This window comes from Somniosus microcephalus, chromosome 19 (genome assembly GCF_052327205.1).
Source record: "Somniosus microcephalus isolate GS21.2 chromosome 19, FLI_Smic_1.0, whole genome shotgun sequence".
In the NCBI taxonomy this organism is placed as follows: Eukaryota; Metazoa; Chordata; class Chondrichthyes; order Squaliformes; family Somniosidae; genus Somniosus; species Somniosus microcephalus.
The window spans coordinates 2,779,864-2,796,401 of NC_141005.1; the positions used below are offsets into that span (position 1 = coordinate 2,779,864).

The 16,538-nt window shown below is 47.5% G+C and overlaps 1 protein-coding gene across 1 annotated transcript in view; it reads left to right on the plus strand.

The window, feature by feature from the left end:
- The window catches only part of ncor2 (nuclear receptor corepressor 2), a 345,327-nt gene that overhangs the window by 130,274 nt on the left and 198,515 nt on the right, over nucleotides 1-16,538 (plus strand). Inside the window, 2 exon segments of the mRNA XM_086011816.1 lie at nucleotides 583-696; nucleotides 7,180-7,236. Coding sequence (XP_085867942.1) covers nucleotides 583-696; nucleotides 7,180-7,236 — 171 coding nt within the window.

Consider the following 16,538-nt stretch of genomic DNA (forward strand, 5'->3'; position numbering starts at 1 on the left):
TACAGAGGGTCTGCTGCAGCTGGTGCCGTGTTTCACTTATATTTTGGAATTTTGGCTGTATCAGTAGATTAATGAGAGACACTCGATTCTAACTACACCTGATAATAGTGATGTGGTTCTGTAACCTTTCCAGGGTTCTTGTTGAAAATCCAAGTATGTTTTGCACCTGTTGCTAGTACTCCTTAGTGGATTTAATATTAGAAAATGGTAATGGAGAAAATAATGAGAGTTAAGATAGACAAATAGCCAGGACCGGATGGTTATTAAAAGAAAAAGGTGGGAGCTAGGAACAGGAGAAGACCATTCAGCCCCTCGAGCCTGTTCCGCCATTCAATTAGATCACGGCTGATCAGCACCTTAACTCCATTTACCCGCCTTTGTTCCATATCCCTCGATACTGTTACTCAACAAAACAATCGATCGATCTCAGTCTTGAAAGCTCCAATTGACCCTCAGCATCCACAGCCTTTTGGGGGAGTGAGTTCCAGATTCCCACTAACCGTTGTGTGAAGAAGTGCTTCCTGATTTCACTCCTAAATGGCCCACCTCTAATTTTAAGGTTATGTGTTTGTAATTTGACAGCAACAGCTTGAAGCGGAAGCTGCCAAGCCGACAGAACTCGAGAATGCGGTTTCCCCACCTCCCAGTGAGCAGAGACATCGCAGCGTGGTCCAGGTCATTTACGATGAAAACCGGGTAAGAGTTTAACACATGTCAGGAACGGCCAGCATGAATCAAGTGGGTGGAAACAAAATCCTTCTGAAACCTTTTATTCACTGCCAGACTCGTCATATTGGGAAACCCATCACTGAGTGGGCTGGGTGGGGCTGCCCTCACCTGGTTCCATCCCGTCGGAGCCAGAGAATCACCTGCAACGGCTTCTCTTCCCGCTCCCACATCGTTACCTCTGGTGTCCCCCAAGGATCTATCCTTGGCCCCCTCCTATTTCTCATCTACATGCTGCCCCTTGGCGACATCATCTGAAAACACAGCGTCAGTTTCCACATGTACGCTGACGACACCCAGCTCTACCTCACTACCACCTCTCTCGACCCCTCCACGGTCTCTGTGCTGTCACACTGCTTATCCCACATCCTGTACTAGATGTGCTGAAATTTCCTCCAATTAAACATTGGAAGTTGCAATTGAACTGTTTACATTGAATAGTGGGTAAGATATTTACATGTCTTAATGATTCATAGAACACAGGAACGGGAGGGGAGGTGGGTAGGTGGAGAGGGGGAGGGGAGGTGGGGGCGAGGGGAGGTGAGTAAGAGGAGAGGTGGAGAGGAGGTCGGGGGGAGGGGAGGTGGGTAGTGTTGTGTCCGTGTATAATAAGACACAGACTGCAGGAGAACGGTATAACAGGTGTTTACTCAACGTGGCTCACACGGGAACTGATCTGTACAGATTACTACTCAGTGCTATATACAGGTGTGGTCACTGCCGGTACTGCAGTATACATGAGCTGTAAAAGATAGTTCCCCTCTTAAAGGTATATACATTACAATTCCTCCCCTTTTAGATTAACAGTACCATAACACTCATTTAACAATTAAATATCAAACTAATTACAATTAACACTTTTAACATGCAACATCAGCTGAAAATAGTCTATTTATATATTCAGTCTTTGGGGAGGCTTCCTGATCCTTTCTGGATAGCGCCTTTCCCGAGTGTCTTGCTCTTGGTGCGGAGGCGATTCTGGCCCCCTGTCGTCGGTTGGTTCATCAGCTTCCGATGCTACTGTTTCTGGGGTAGATGCGACCTGTACGTCGGGTTCATCACCAGGTACGTATGGGCGAGGCATGGGGTTGACTTGTTCCTGTGACTCTAGGATCTGGTCAGCATGGCGTCTCACGATGCTTTCCCCAACGTCCACTGTGTACATTAGTGGGCCCTGCCGTGTGCATATCGTTCCTGGCTGCCATTTTTCTGTTCGGTAGTCGCGGGCCAAGACTGGTTGCCCTACATTGAAGCTCCTTGTTGGCTTCTCATGGATGTGCTGGAATTGCTTACTCTCAACATCTCTTCGTACGTTTGGTCTGAGCAAATCCAGGCGAGATCTTAACCTTCGGTTAAAGAACATCATGGCTGGGGCCTGGTTGGTGACTGCATGTGTCACATTCCGGTAGGCGAACAGGAAATTGTCCACCTTGTGCTGCAGCGGAATGTTGTCATTGTACATAGCCTTTATTGCCTTCTTAAAGGTTTGTACGAACCTCTCAGCCAATCCATTCGTGGCTGGATGATACGGGGCGGATGTGTAATGCCATACCCCGTTCTTTTTCAAGAACCTCTGGAACTCTTCGGACACAAACTGTGGCCCGTTGTCGGAGCAAATCTGTTCTGGCAAGCCATTCCTGGCAAAAATGGTCCGTAGGACTGCAATAGTTTTCTCCGTGGTGGTGGAGGACATTTTGATGACCTCAGGCCATTTCAAGTGCGCGTCCACGGCTATTAAAAACATTGAGTCCATGAATGGACCAGCAAAATCAATATGCACCCGTTGCCATGGAGATGAGGGCCACTCCCATGGGTGTAGAGGGGCCTGTGGTGGTGCATTTTGGACTTTCTGGCATCCTGAGCAGCTCTTGGTCAGGTCCTCAATTTGTTTATCGATTCCCGGCCACCACACATAAGCCCTGGCATTTTTACCCCTCCCAGATGACCCTCATGAAGCTCATTGAGCACTCTATCCCTTAACTTGGGTGGAATTACCACTCGGGATCCACACATCAAGGCCCCCCGGCACACTGACAGCTGTTCTCTCCTTGTCGAGAATGCTGGCAACAATGAGTCGCCATGTGCTGGCCATCCCTTCACCGTCAAATCATATACCCGAGACAGTGTCGGGTCATTTCGGGTTTCCTTTTCGATACAAGCGTTAGTTACCTGTAGGTATTCAACTATAGTCGAATGGAATATTTCGACAGGATCCACTGCTGGTGCTTCCTCCGCAGTAGGCAGTGGCAGGCGTGATAGCCCATCAGCATTTCCATGCTGTTTCGTGCCCTTATATTCAATCTCATAGTGGTGCGCCCCTAGAAAAAGTGACCATCTTTGTAGTCGTTGCGCAGTCATCACCGGAACGCCCTTCTTCGGATTAAAAATGGAGACAAGAGGCTGGTGATCAGTCAGCAAGGTGAATTTCTGCCCGTGCAGATAGTGATTGAACTTTTTCACTCCCCACACTAGGCTGAGGGCCTCCCTGTCAATCTGGGCGTAGTTACGCTCGGCTGAGGTTAGTGATCGTGACGCAAAGGCTATTGGCCTCTCTGAGCCGCCGAGAATTTGTGCGACAGCACCGCTCCAATGCCGTAGGGTGACGCATCACATGCCAACCGAATTGGTAATGCCGGGTTGTAATGGGCCAATACCTCTTTCGGTGTGATTAGTGTTTTGCTCTTCTGGAAAGCTCGTCTACATTCGTCACTCCACTTCCATGGCACCCCAGTTTGCAGTAGGGTGTTCAGTGGGTGTAGTATTGTAGACAAATTTGGCAAGAACTTATGGTAGTAGTTTGCCAGCCCGAGGAACGACCTCAGTTGTGACACATTTTCCGGTGCTGGAGCCTTGACTACTGCCTCAATCTTCTCTGGGGACTTATGTAACCCCTCTTTATCGACAACGTGGCCACAATACGAGATATGTTTTCTAAAAAACTCGCATTTGGGGCGGTTAGCTCGGAGCCCATATTCCTGCAATCTAGTGAGCACCTGATCCAGGTTGGCAAGGTGATCACTGTCATTTTCGCCCGTGACCAGGATGTCGTCCAAATAACACTGGGTCCCTGGGATCCCTTGCAGGACTTGTTCCATTGCCCTCTGCCAAATAGTCGGAGCTGATGCTACCCCGAATACCAGCCGGTTGTATTGGTAGAGACCTTTATGGGTGTTGATTGTGAGGTATTTTTTTGATGTTTCTTCTACCTCCATTTGCAGATACGCCTGGGCCAGATCAATCTTAGTGAAGCGTTTCCCTCCAGATAGCGAGGCGAAAATATCTTCAATCCGCGGAATTGGATATTGTACGGTGTGAAGGACCGGGTTCACTGTTACCTTAAAGTCCCCACAGATGCGAACCTTCCTTGGTTCCCCAGGCGTGCTGCTCAACGACTTTTTCATCACAGGGACGATGGGTGTAGCCCACTCGCTCCAGTCTACCTTGGACAGTACACCTGAACGTTCCAGACTCTCCAGTTCTGCTTCGACGGCTGGGCGGATCGCATAAGGTACTGGTCTGGCCTTAAAAAATTTTGGGCTTGCGTTTTCTTCAATTTTAATCGTCGCTGTCATGCCTTTTAGTGTTCCGAGTCCTTGCTGGAACACTTCTTTCGCGTCAGTTAGGATCTTTGCCAGTCGCCCAGGTGTGACGTCGCCATCCTTTTTGTCAGCCACAGTCATTGCCTGTATGGAATGCCAATCCAGTTGTATTTTCCGGATCCATTCACGTCCCAGTAATGGTGGTCCTCCATCTTGCAATACATACAGGTCTAGTTTTGGTGTTTCCTTACCGTTATATATAACGGTCACCCTTATTGTTCCTTTGGGGTAGACTTTTTGCCCCGTGTACGTCTTCAAAATAATTTTTGTGTCTCTCAAGGGTATGTGTGAGAATAGCCGCTCGTAGTCCCGTCGGCTTATGACTGTTAGGGCTGATCCTGTGTCCAATTCCATCTTTACCTGGACTCCTGCTATCTTGAGAGTGACCCAAATGGTTCGGTGATCCTCCGTTGTGATCACATTATGTAGTTTCAGACAACTCAGTTCCCTGCTTTCGGAGTCATTATCACTCTTTTGTTCGTCTGAACTATTCTCCGTCATCTTATGTACCTTCTTGTACTTTTCTTTGGTAGGTTTCTTATTGCTGGTTTTCTTTCCCGACCTGCAGACTCGTGCTATGTGTCCTACTTTTCCACACTTTCTGCACACTTTGTCTTTGAACCAGCAATCATTCTGGTCGTGTGTTGTTCTGCCGCAGTGATAGCACTTCTCTGTTCTATATGACATTTCGTTTGTGCCATATTCTTGCGGTCTCTGTTGTATCTCTGCAGCGCCCCGTGCTGCTGCTTCATATGATACCGCAATGCTGAAAACCTTTTCCAGCGTAAGGTCCTTTTCAGATAAAAGCCGTTTCTGGGTTCCTTCACTTTGAAGCCCACACACAAACTTGTCCCTTAAGGTATCTGCCAGTCCTGCTCCAAACTGGCAGTGTTTCGATAGTTTGCGCAGTTCTGTTAAATAATCAGCATTGCTTTCATCCTTATGCTGGTTCCGTTTGTGAAATTTGAATCTTTCTGCTATCAGCAGCGGTGTTGTAGTATCGTTACTATGTCTTCAAAACTCTTTTCCATTGGCTTCATTGGGGTTACTAGATTTCGTAATAAACCATACATCTTTGCACCCATTAAATTTAACAATACCGACGCTTTCTTGTCATCTGACACCTCATTTGCCTGGCAGTATACCTCTATTCGTTCGACATATGTAGTCCAATCTTCAACTTCATTGTCAAATGCGGTGATACTGCCACTCTTCGGCATTTTGGGTGTGGTTTAAAATGGCGTCTCCCAATGGCTTAAAATGGCGTCACCCGCGCTTTCCTTCCTCCCCCGCTGCTGCCAACGCTGCTCCCGGCGGTTCTCGTGGCAATGACGGCGCCCTGTAGGTTTCGCGTGCTTCTCCTGCGCTGCTGCCAACGCCGCTCTCGGCGGTCCTCGTGGCAATGGCGGCGCCTCACGGGTTTCTGCGCGTCTATCTCTCCCTCTCTTCGATGCTGCTCGGCCCCTGAACACCGGCTGCGCTCTGTGCGCTCTGCCCTCTCTCTCTCTCCCCCCCCGTCGACGCTGCTTGGCCCTTTGCTGTGCCGCTCGGTCGAGCTCTAGCCCGCCGCTGTCCGGGAAGGGTCTGCGCACTACCTGTTGCCAGCACGTTTTGGTGGGCCACCTCGACTGGAAAGCCAAGCCTGGCTCTCGACAGCCTCCCCCGCAATTCTCGAGTCTCTGCTGGATGACTGGGCGGTTGCCCATGGTTGACGCCCGAGTCTCTGGCCTTGACCTCCAATCCACTGATCTCCAGGAATGAATCCCCGGGAGGTGATGCAGAGTTGCAGGTAGGTTCGAACTTGCCTCGTCGCCAATGTTGTGTCTGTGTATAATAAGACACAGACTGCAGGAGAACGGTACAACAGGTGTTTACTCAACGTGGCTCACATGGGAACTGATCTGTACAGATTACTACTCAGTGCTATATACAGGTGTGGTCACTGCTGGTACTGCAGTATACATGAGCTGTAAAAGATAGTTCCCCCCTTAAAGGTATATACATTGGAGGTTGGAGGTAGGGGGGAGGGGAGGTGGGGGCGAGGGGAGGTGGGTGGGAGGTGGGTAGGAGGAGAGGTGGAGGGGAGGTGGGTAGGAGGGGGACGGGAGGAGGGGGTGGGATAGGGGGAGGGGGGTGGGGGAGGGGAGGGGGGTGGGGGAGGGGAGGGGGTGAGGAGGGGAGGAGGGGAGGGGGAGGGTGGGGAGGGTGAGGAGGAGAGGGGAGGGGAGGGGGTGTGGAGGGGAGGGGTTGTTGGGAGGAGGAGAGGGGATGGGGAGGGGGAGGAGCCACTGAGGGTGGTTGAAATATTCGATCGTGTGACTATGATGAAGACTGAGTGGCTTCGCAAAGTAATGAGGAACTGGAGGAAACTCGGACAGGTGAGAAAGTGAGAGGGCGAGAGTCACGCACTGAATGTCGAGGAGCGAGTCTGCACTGTGAAAAATTGTTGAAAGCTGATTTAATTTTCTGTTTGGTTTTAACTGGCAACTTGGTGACAGAGATGGGTGGGGAGGGGACGGGAAGTGAAGGGGAAGGGGACGGGAGGGGGAGGGGGACGGGAGGGGGAGGGGGACGGGAGGGGGGAGGGAGGGGGAGGGGGACGGGAGGCGGGTAGGGGGACGGGAGGGGGGAGGGGGAGGGGACTGGATCATATTCAGGGGCAGTGCTGAAAATGACCTCTATCGATGTACTTGATATTCCTCGAAGAGCTATTGCTCTCATTTCCTGTGAACAGTCAGCGCTCGGTCACCATTCTGTGAAGTCTGTATTGAGATGGCTGTTGTATAACTTGTTCAAATGGTTGCTGGGTTTCTGACGATAAAACTTTACTGTAAAAACATTTCTTTTACTGCAGAAAAAAGCGGAAGCTGCTCATCGAACTCTGGAGGGACTGGGTCCCCAGGTCGAGCTGGTGAGTCTTCTCCCTCACTCTCCCACTCTCTCTCCCACTCTCCCTCACTCTCTCTCACTCTCACTCTCCCTCACTCAATTCAATTCAATTCAAATTGCTTTATTGGCATGACAAGGTACATCTTATGTTGCCAAACCACCGAAAAAACATTTATGGTTGAACACATAAACGCAGATCTATCCATACAGTGTATAAACAGATATATCCCTGTGTGTATAAATATACACTCATATAATTTGCACAGAATCTTTTCTTAGGTTTAGTGGTTGTCCCTCTGCTTATGGCAAGCTGTAACATAGTTTGCTGCTAAGGTTACGCAATTTCTCTGTTCCCCTAAATAGGTATGGGAGTTTTTGGTCTTCATTCAAATTTTTGAATTCAGGGCATATTTTTATGAATTTTGGGTAGAAATTCCCCCTTATGTCCTGATAGTTTCCACAAGTTGTGAGGAAGTGCATCTCTGTCTCCACCACTCCCTGACTACAGTGAGAGCATATCCTGTCCTCTCTGGGCAGCCAGGTCTGCCTGTGTCTGCCTTTTTCGATGGCCAGGCTATGCTCGCTAAGTCTGTACATTGTCAAGGTTTTTCTCAGTTTGCTATCTTTCACCTTGGTCAGGTAATCAGCCATGGTGTATTGTCTGTTTAGGGCCAAATAGCAATCAAGTTTGTTTTGGGTTTTTGTCGTTTCTGTCCAATAGGTCAAATATTTTTCTTTTTGTTTAGTAATAATTGTGTTGGGTCGAATTCTCTGTGCTAGGATGTCACTGTCCTGGAGCTGATTATTATTAGTAGTGTTAGTAGTTACTTCACTGAGTCCCAGGACCAGTTGACAGAGGGGACTCTTCTATGATCATCTCTTGGCATTTCAGGGCTTTGTAATGATAGGAGTGGGGGTTGCTCATTTTTAGGTGTTTCCAAAATTTGATGGCTCTTTTTTGGATATTGATTAGTAGTGGATATTGGCCTAATTCTGCCCTGCATGCATTGTTTGTGGTTTTCTTGTGAGTCCGGAGGATACTTTTACAGAATTCTGCACGTAGGCTCTCAATTGGGTGTTTGTCCCATTTTGCAACTTCTTGTTGTGTTAGCGGACCCCACACCTCACTGCCATAAAGTGCAATTGGTTCAATTACAGATTAAAAATTTTTGAGCCAAATGCCAATTGGAATTTCTATTTGGATTGACTTTTTAATGGCATAGAAAGCCCTTTTGCTTTCTCTTTCAGTTCATTCACAGCCAAATGAAAATTTCCCGTAGAACTGATTTTTAAGCCCATGTATGTGTAATTTGTAGTTTGTTCAATTTTAGTTGCTCCTAATGTGAAATTTATTCTGGGTCCCTGATGCCTGGATCTTTGCTGGAACACAAGAACTTTGGTTTTTTGGGGGTTTATTGTCAGAGCCCAGGTATGACAGAATGACTCTAGCAGATCCAGGTTCTGCTGTAGACCCTCCTCAGTTGGTGACAGCAGAACCAGGTCATCTGCATAGAGGAGGAATTTAACCTTGGAGTCATATAGGGCGAGGCAGGTGCTGTAGATTGTTCAAGTAGTTTTGCCAATTCATTTATATAAATATTAAAGAGTGTCGGTGAGATAGATGAGCCCTGCGCCATGCCACGTCCCTGTGAGAAATATTTTGTTTGTTTGTCTCCAATTTTAACTGCACATTTATTGTTTGTATACATTGATTTAATTACATCATATGTTTTTCCCCCTACACCACTTTCAATAAGTTTTAAGAATAGACCGTCGTGCCAAATAGAATCGAAGGCCTTCTGGAAATCCAGAAAGCAGGCAAAAATTTTGCTTTTGTTTTGGTGAACATGTTTGTCAATTAGGGTGTGTAGGGTGAAGATATGATCCGATGTTCTATAATTTGGTAAGAATCCAATTTGGCTTTTACTCAAGACATTGTGCTCCTTAAGGAAGTTTATAAGTCTTTGGTTTATGATACTACAGAATACCTTCCCCAGATTACTGTTCACACAGATGCCTCGGTAGTTATTTGGGTCGACTTTGTCTCCACTTTTGTATATGGGCGTTATGAGTCCTTTGTTCCAGACATCAGGGAAGTAACCGACACTCGGAACCAAGTTGAAGAGTTTTAGGATAGCCAATTTCATTTTATCATCGGTGTGTTTAAGCATCTCGTTTAGGATGCCATCTGCACCACAGGCTTTTCTTGGTCGCAGGTCCTTGAGTTTTTCAAATAGCTCTTTTTCAGTTATTGAGGAGTCTAAAGGGTTTTGGTAATCTTTTATGGTCAGTTCGAGCTTTTCCAATTCTTTACATATTTGATCTTGCTCTGGGCTTAGTGTGTTTTTCTGGTATAATTTTTCAAAATGGTTTTCCCATATGTCTCCATTTTGAATGGGCAATTCATCGTGTTGCTTTTTGTGTAATGTATTCCAGTTGTCCCAAAAACAATTAGAATCAATAGATTCTTCAATGGAGCTGAGTTTATTCTTAATGTACTGTTCTTTCTTGGTTCTGAGTGTGTTTTTGTATTGTGTTGGTGCCTGACAATAAGCAAAGCGTAATTCCTCATTTTCTGGTTGTCTGTGTTTTTGGTTTGATATTTTTCTGAGTTTTTTCCTCATGTTATGACAGTCTGAATCAAACCATTTTTCGTGGTTTTGTGTTTTGTGTTTATTCTTGCGAGATTTCAAGTTCGACATTGATGCCAAATTATCAAAAATATTATTTAGGTTATTCACTGCCAGGTTTACGCCTTCTTTACGCACTCTCTCTCACTCCCTCTCACACTCTCTTTCTCTCACTCCCTCTCGCACTCCCTCTCGCACTCTCCCTCACTCTCTCGCGCTCCCTCACTCTCTCACGCACTCCCTCTCGCACTCTCTCACGCACTCCCTCTCGCACTCCCTCTCGCACTCCCTCTCGCACTCCCTCTCGCACTCCCTCACGCACTCCCTCTCGCACTCCCTCTCGCACTCCCTCTCGCACTCCCTCTCGCACTCCCCCTCGCACTCCCCCTCGCACTCCCTCTCGCACTCCCTCTCGCACTCTCCCTCTCTCAGTCTCTCACTCCCTCACTCTCACTCACTCTCACTCACTCTCTCTCACTCACACTCTCACACTCCCTCACATTCCCCCCACACTCTCACTCTCCCTCACTCTCCCTCACACTCCCTCACACTCTCCCTCACACTCTCCCTCGCACTCTCCCTCGCACTCTCCCTCGCACTCTCCCTCGCACTCTCCCTCGCACTCTCCCTCGCACTCTCCCTCGCACTCCCCCTCGCACTCCCCCTCGCACTCCCCCTCGCACTCCCCCTCGCACTCCCCCTCGCACTCCCCCTCGCACTCCCTCTCGCACTCCCTCTCGCACTCTCCCTCTCTCAGTCTCTCACTCTCCTCACTCTCACTCACTCTCACTCACTCTCTCTCACTCTCTCTCACTCACACTCTCACACTCCCTCACATTCCCCCCACACTCTCACTCTCCCTCACACTCCCTCACACTCCCTCACACTCCCTCACTCTCCCTCACACTCTCCCTCACACTCTCCCTCACACTCTCCCTCACACTCTCCCTCACACTCTCCCTCACACTCTCCCTCACACTCTCCCACTCCCTCACACTCCCCCTCACACTCCCCCTCACACTCCCCCTCACACTCTCCCTCACCCTCACCCTCACACTCTCCCTCACTCTCCCTCACTCTCCCTCTCACACTCACTCTCTCACATTCTCCCTCACTCTCCCTCTCTCACTCTCTCACTCTATCTCACACTCTCGCTCACACTCTCTCTCTCTCTCACACTCACTCTCTCTACACTCTCACATTCTCTCACGCTCTCTCACTCTCACAATCTCTCTCTCACTCTCACTCTCTCTTTCTCCCTCTCTCTTTCTCCCTCGCTCTCACTCGCTCCCTCTCACACTCTCTCTCATTCTCTCTCACTCTCTCTCTCATAGAAACATAGAAGATAGGAGCAGGAGTAGGCCATTCGGCCCCTCGAGCCTGTTCCGCCATTCAATGAGATCACGGCTGACCATCCAAATTCAGTATCCTGTCCCTGCTTTCTCCCCATGTCCCTTGATCCCTTTAGCCTTAAGAAATATATCCAACTCCTTCTTGAATATATTTAATGAATTGGCCTCAACCGCCTTCTGTGGTAGAGAATTCCACAGGTTCACCACTCTCTGGGTGAAGAAATTCCTCATCACAGTCGTAAATGGCCTACCCCTTATCCTTATACTGTGACCCCTGGTTCTGGACTCCCCCGCCATCGGGTCTATCCTTTCTGCATCTAGTCTGTCTAGTCCTGTTAGAATTTTATAAGTTTCAATGAGATCCCCTCTCATTCTTCTAAACTCCAGCGAGTATAAGCCTAATCGACCCAATCTCTCCTCATACGTCATTCCTGCCATCCCAGGTATCAGTCTGGTGAATCTTCGCTGCACTCTCTCCATGGCAAGAACATCCTTCCTCAGATAAGGCAACCAAAACTGCACACAATACTCAAGGTGTGGTCTCACCAAGGCCCTGTACAACTGCAGCAAGACATCCTTGCTCCTGTACTCGAATCCTCTCGCTACAAAGGCCAACATACCATTTGCCTTCTTAACCGCCTGCTGCACCTGCATGCTTACCTTCAGCGACTGGTGCACAAGGACACCCAGGTCTCGTTGCACTTCCCCTTTTCCCAATCTATTGCTGTTCAGATAATAATCTGTCTTCCTGTTTTTGCCACCGAAGTGGATAACCTCGCATTTATTCACATTATACTGCATTTGCCATGCATCTGCCCGATCACCCAACCTGTCTAAATCATACTGGAGTTTCTCGGCACCCCCCTCACAGCACACACGCCCACCCAGCTTTGTGTCGTCTGCAAACTTGGAGATATTACATCTAGTTCCCTCGTCTAGATCATTAATATATATTGTGAATAGCTGGGGTCCTTGCACCAATCCCTGCGGTACCCCAGTAGTCACTGACTGCCACCCGGAAAAGGACCTGTTTATTCCAACTCTTTGCTTCCTGTCTGCCAACCAGTTCTCTATCCAAGACATTACCTTACCCCGAATCCCGTGTGCTTTAACTTTGCACGCTAATCTCTTATGCGGGACCTTATCGAAAGCCTTCTGAAAGCCCAAATACACCACATCCACTGGTTCTCCCTTATCTATTCTATCAGTTACATCTTCAAAAAATTCCAGTAGATTAGTCAAGCACGATTTACCTTTTGTAAATCCATGTTGACTTTGTCCGATCCTGTCACTGTTTTCCAAGTGCTCTGCTATTACATCTTTTATAATGGACTCTAGCATTTTCCCCACTACCGATGTCAGGCTTACCGGTCTATAATTCCCCGTTTTCTCTCTACCACATTTTTTAAATAGTGGGGTTACATTAGCTACCCTCCAATCCATGGGAACTGTTCCAGAGTCTATCGAATTTTGGAAGATGACCAGCAATGCATCTACAATTTTTAAGGCCACTTCCTTAAGTACCCTGGGATGTAGATTATCAGGCCCTGGGGATTTATCGGCCTTCAATCCCGTCAATTTCCCTAACACCATTTCCCTACAAATACTGATTTCATTCAATTCCTCCCTCTCATTAGACCCTATGTTCCCCGACATCTCTGGGAGGTTATTTGTGTCCTCCTTTGTGAAGACAGAACCAAAGTATGTATTTAATTGGAGTCGACGTTTCGGGTGAACCCTTTTTCAAAACGAAAAAGGGTTCACCCGAAACGTCGACTCTACTTTCTCTCCACGGATGTTGCCTAGCCTGCTGAGTTTTTCCAGCATTTTCTGTTGTTATTTCGGATTTCCAGCATCTGCAGTATTTTGCTATCGTATGTATTTAATTGGTTTGCCATTTCTTTGTTCCCCATTATAAATTCCCCTGATTCTGACTGCAAGGGACCTACGCTTGACTTCACCAATCTTTTTCTCTTCACATATCTATAGAAGCTTTTACAGTCAGTTTTTATGTTCCCTGAAAGCTTACTCTCATATTCTATTTTTCCCCTCTTAATTAATCCCTTTGTCCTCCTTTGCTGAATCCTAAACTGCTCCCAATCCTCAGGTTTGCTGCTTTTTCTGGCCAAATTATATGTCCTCTCCTTGGATCTCATGCTGTCCCTAATTTCCCTTGTTAGCCACGGTTGAGTCACCTTTTTTGTTTTATTTTTATGCCAAACAGGGATGAACAAATTCTGTAGTTCATCCATGCGATCTTTAAATGTTTGCCACTGCCTGTCCACCGTCAACCCGTTAAGTAACGTTCCCCAATCCATCCTACCCAACTCGTGCCTCATACCATCGTAGTTTCCTTTATTTAAATTCAGGACTCTGGTCTCTGAGTCAACTACTTCACTCTCCATTTTAATGAAGAATTCTATCATATTATGATTGCTCCTCCCCAAGGGGCCTCGCACAACAAAATTGCTAATTAATCCTTTCTCATTACATAATGCCCAGTCTAAGATGGCCTGATCTCCAGTTAGTTCCACGACATATTGGTCCAGGAAACCATCCCATATACAATCTAGGAATTCCTCCTCCACAGTATTGTTACTAATTTGGTTAGCCCAATCTATATGTAGATTAAAGTCACCCATGATAACTGCTGTGCCCTTATTGCACACGTCTCTAATTTCCTGTTTAATGCCATCCCCAACCTCAGCCTTACTGTTTGGGGGTCTGTATACAACTCCCACTAACATTTTCTGCCCCTTGGTGTTTCTCAGCTCTGCTCATACAGATTCCACATCATCAGAGCTAATATCCTTCCTTACAATTGTGTTAATCTCCTCTTTAACCAGCAATGCTACCCCACCTCCTTTTCCTTTTTTCCTGTCCTTCCTGAATATTGAATACCCCTGGATGTTGAATTCCCAGTCTTGGTCACCCTGGAGCCATGTCTCCGTAATCCCAATTATATCATATCCGTTTACATCTATTTGTGCAGCTAATTCATCCACCTTATTACAAATGCTCCTCGCATTAAGACACAAAGCCTTCAGGCTTGATTTTTTAACACTCTTAGTCCTTTTAGAATTATTATTTACTGTGGCCCTGTTTGATTTACACCCTTGATTTCTCTGCCTTCCACTTTTGCTTTTCTCCTTCCTGTCTTTTGTTTCTATCCTTGCTTCCCTTTCCTCTGTCTCCCTGCACAGGTTCCCAACCCCCTGCCATTTTAGTTTAAACCCTCCCCAACAGCACTAGCAAACACTCCCCCTAGGACATCGGTCCTGGTCCCGCCCACACTCTCTCTCTCGCACTCTCTCTCGCACTCACACTCTCTCTCTCTGTCTCTCTCGCGCACTCACTCCCTCTCTCTCTCTCTCTCTCTCTCTCTCTCTCTCTCTCTGTCCCTCTCTCACACTTACTCCCTCTCCCCCTCTCTCTCACTGTCTCTCTCTCCCTCTCCCCCTCTCCCTCTCTCTCTGATTCCTCTCCCTCTCCCCCTCTCTCTCTCTCTCTCTGATTCCGTGTTCATAACGGTGAGCTACACTCACAGGGACTGCCAAAGGCTGGGTGATCAATGACAATGTCATTGTGCTCACCGGTGTGCTGTCAATAATTTGCTGGTTGGAAGCAGGAATGTAGCTGTCTTGCGCAGTGCCCACCCAGTGCCCAGCTGGTTCTTTAACGAGCTGCAGATCAGTGTCTTGGAAAGACAATCCCTGCCGATGCATAGGTACGCACTCCTTACGGGACCTCTAACCACGTCTGCACATTAGCAGCAAAGACTAACCGTAAACTGAGGAGCGTCGAAGGCTCCTGAAATCTTTGAAGTAATATGACAACGCCAGTGATAACGGACTTCCTCTTGGTTTATGGGCGGGGGACCATTGCGTTTCCTTTTGGTATTTCCCCCCCCCCCCCAAAGATTCTTTTGACACATGAGCATAACTGGAAATCACTCACTTGTCCGACAAGCTCCACCGATTAATATTACAAACAGGTTGCCAAAGTGAATCATTTATCTGCTAATTTGTGGATTATCCCTGTCCCCAGTTCACACAGAAGGAATTAGAGAAAAGAGCAGCCTCCAAGAACTCTCCAAAACCCAAAGGGAGAACTTTTAATGGTCACATTTGTAACCAGAATACCACCAGAGCAGACTTTAAGAAGATAAGAAATAGGAGCAGGAGTCGGCCATTCGGCCCCTCAAGCCTGCTCCGCCATTCAGTAAGATCATGGCTGATCTTCGACCTCATCTCCACTTTCCTGCCGATCCCCATATCCCTTGATTCACTTAATATTCAAAAATCTATCGATCTCTGTCTTGAATATACTCAACGACTGAGCCTCCACAGCCCTCTGGGGTAGAGAATCCCAAAGATTCATCGCCCTCTGAGTGAAGCGATTTCTCCTCATCTCTGTCCTAAATGGCCGACACCACCTTCTGAGACTGTGACCCCTGGTTCTAGACTCCCCAGCCAGGGGAAACGTCCTCCCTGCATCTACCCTGTCAAGCCCTGTAAGAATTTTGTATGTTTCAATGAGATCACCTCTCATTCTTCTAAACTCTAGAGAATATAGGCCTAGTCTACTCAATCTCTCCTCATAGGACAATCCCCCCATCCCAGGAATCAGTCTGGTGAACCTTCGTTGCACTCCCTCTATGGCAAGTATATCCTTCCTTAGGTAAGGAGACCAAAACTGTACCCAATACTCCAGGTGTGGGCTCACCAGGGCCCTGTCCACAATACTCCAATACTTTAATGGGAATATCTAGGGTACAGCCGGCTGTTGGGAAATCGACAAAAAAAACTAACATTTATTGGCAAAAGAGAAATATCTTTTGGCAACTGCCCTGGACTGTAATCCAGAGAATGAGCTCGAATCCCACAGTGCCAATTTGAATTCAGTTTGAAATATCTGGAAATAAAAAGCTGGTCTCAGTAAAAGTGACCCTGAAGCTGGAAATTGTTGTAAAAACCCACCTGGTTCACTAATGTCCTTTAGGGAAGGAAATCTGCCGTCCTTACCCGGTCTGGGCCTGTATGTGACGCCGGTCTCACGTTTTAACCGCTCTCTGAAGTGGCCCAGTGAGACCCTCAGTTAAGGACAACTGGGGACGGGCAATAAATGTCAGCCTTGCCAACGACGCCCACATCCCGAGCATGAATAATGTTATTTATGGAGTTGCCGAAGGAGTTTGCTCTTTTGCCAATAAATGTTAGTTTTTTTGGTAGATTTCCCATCAGCCAGCTGTGATTTTCATGCGGGCAATTTGGTGAAACCCAACTTGGTTAATGGGAATAAGAGAAAACCAGCAGCTTAACTGGACTAACTATAACTAACGA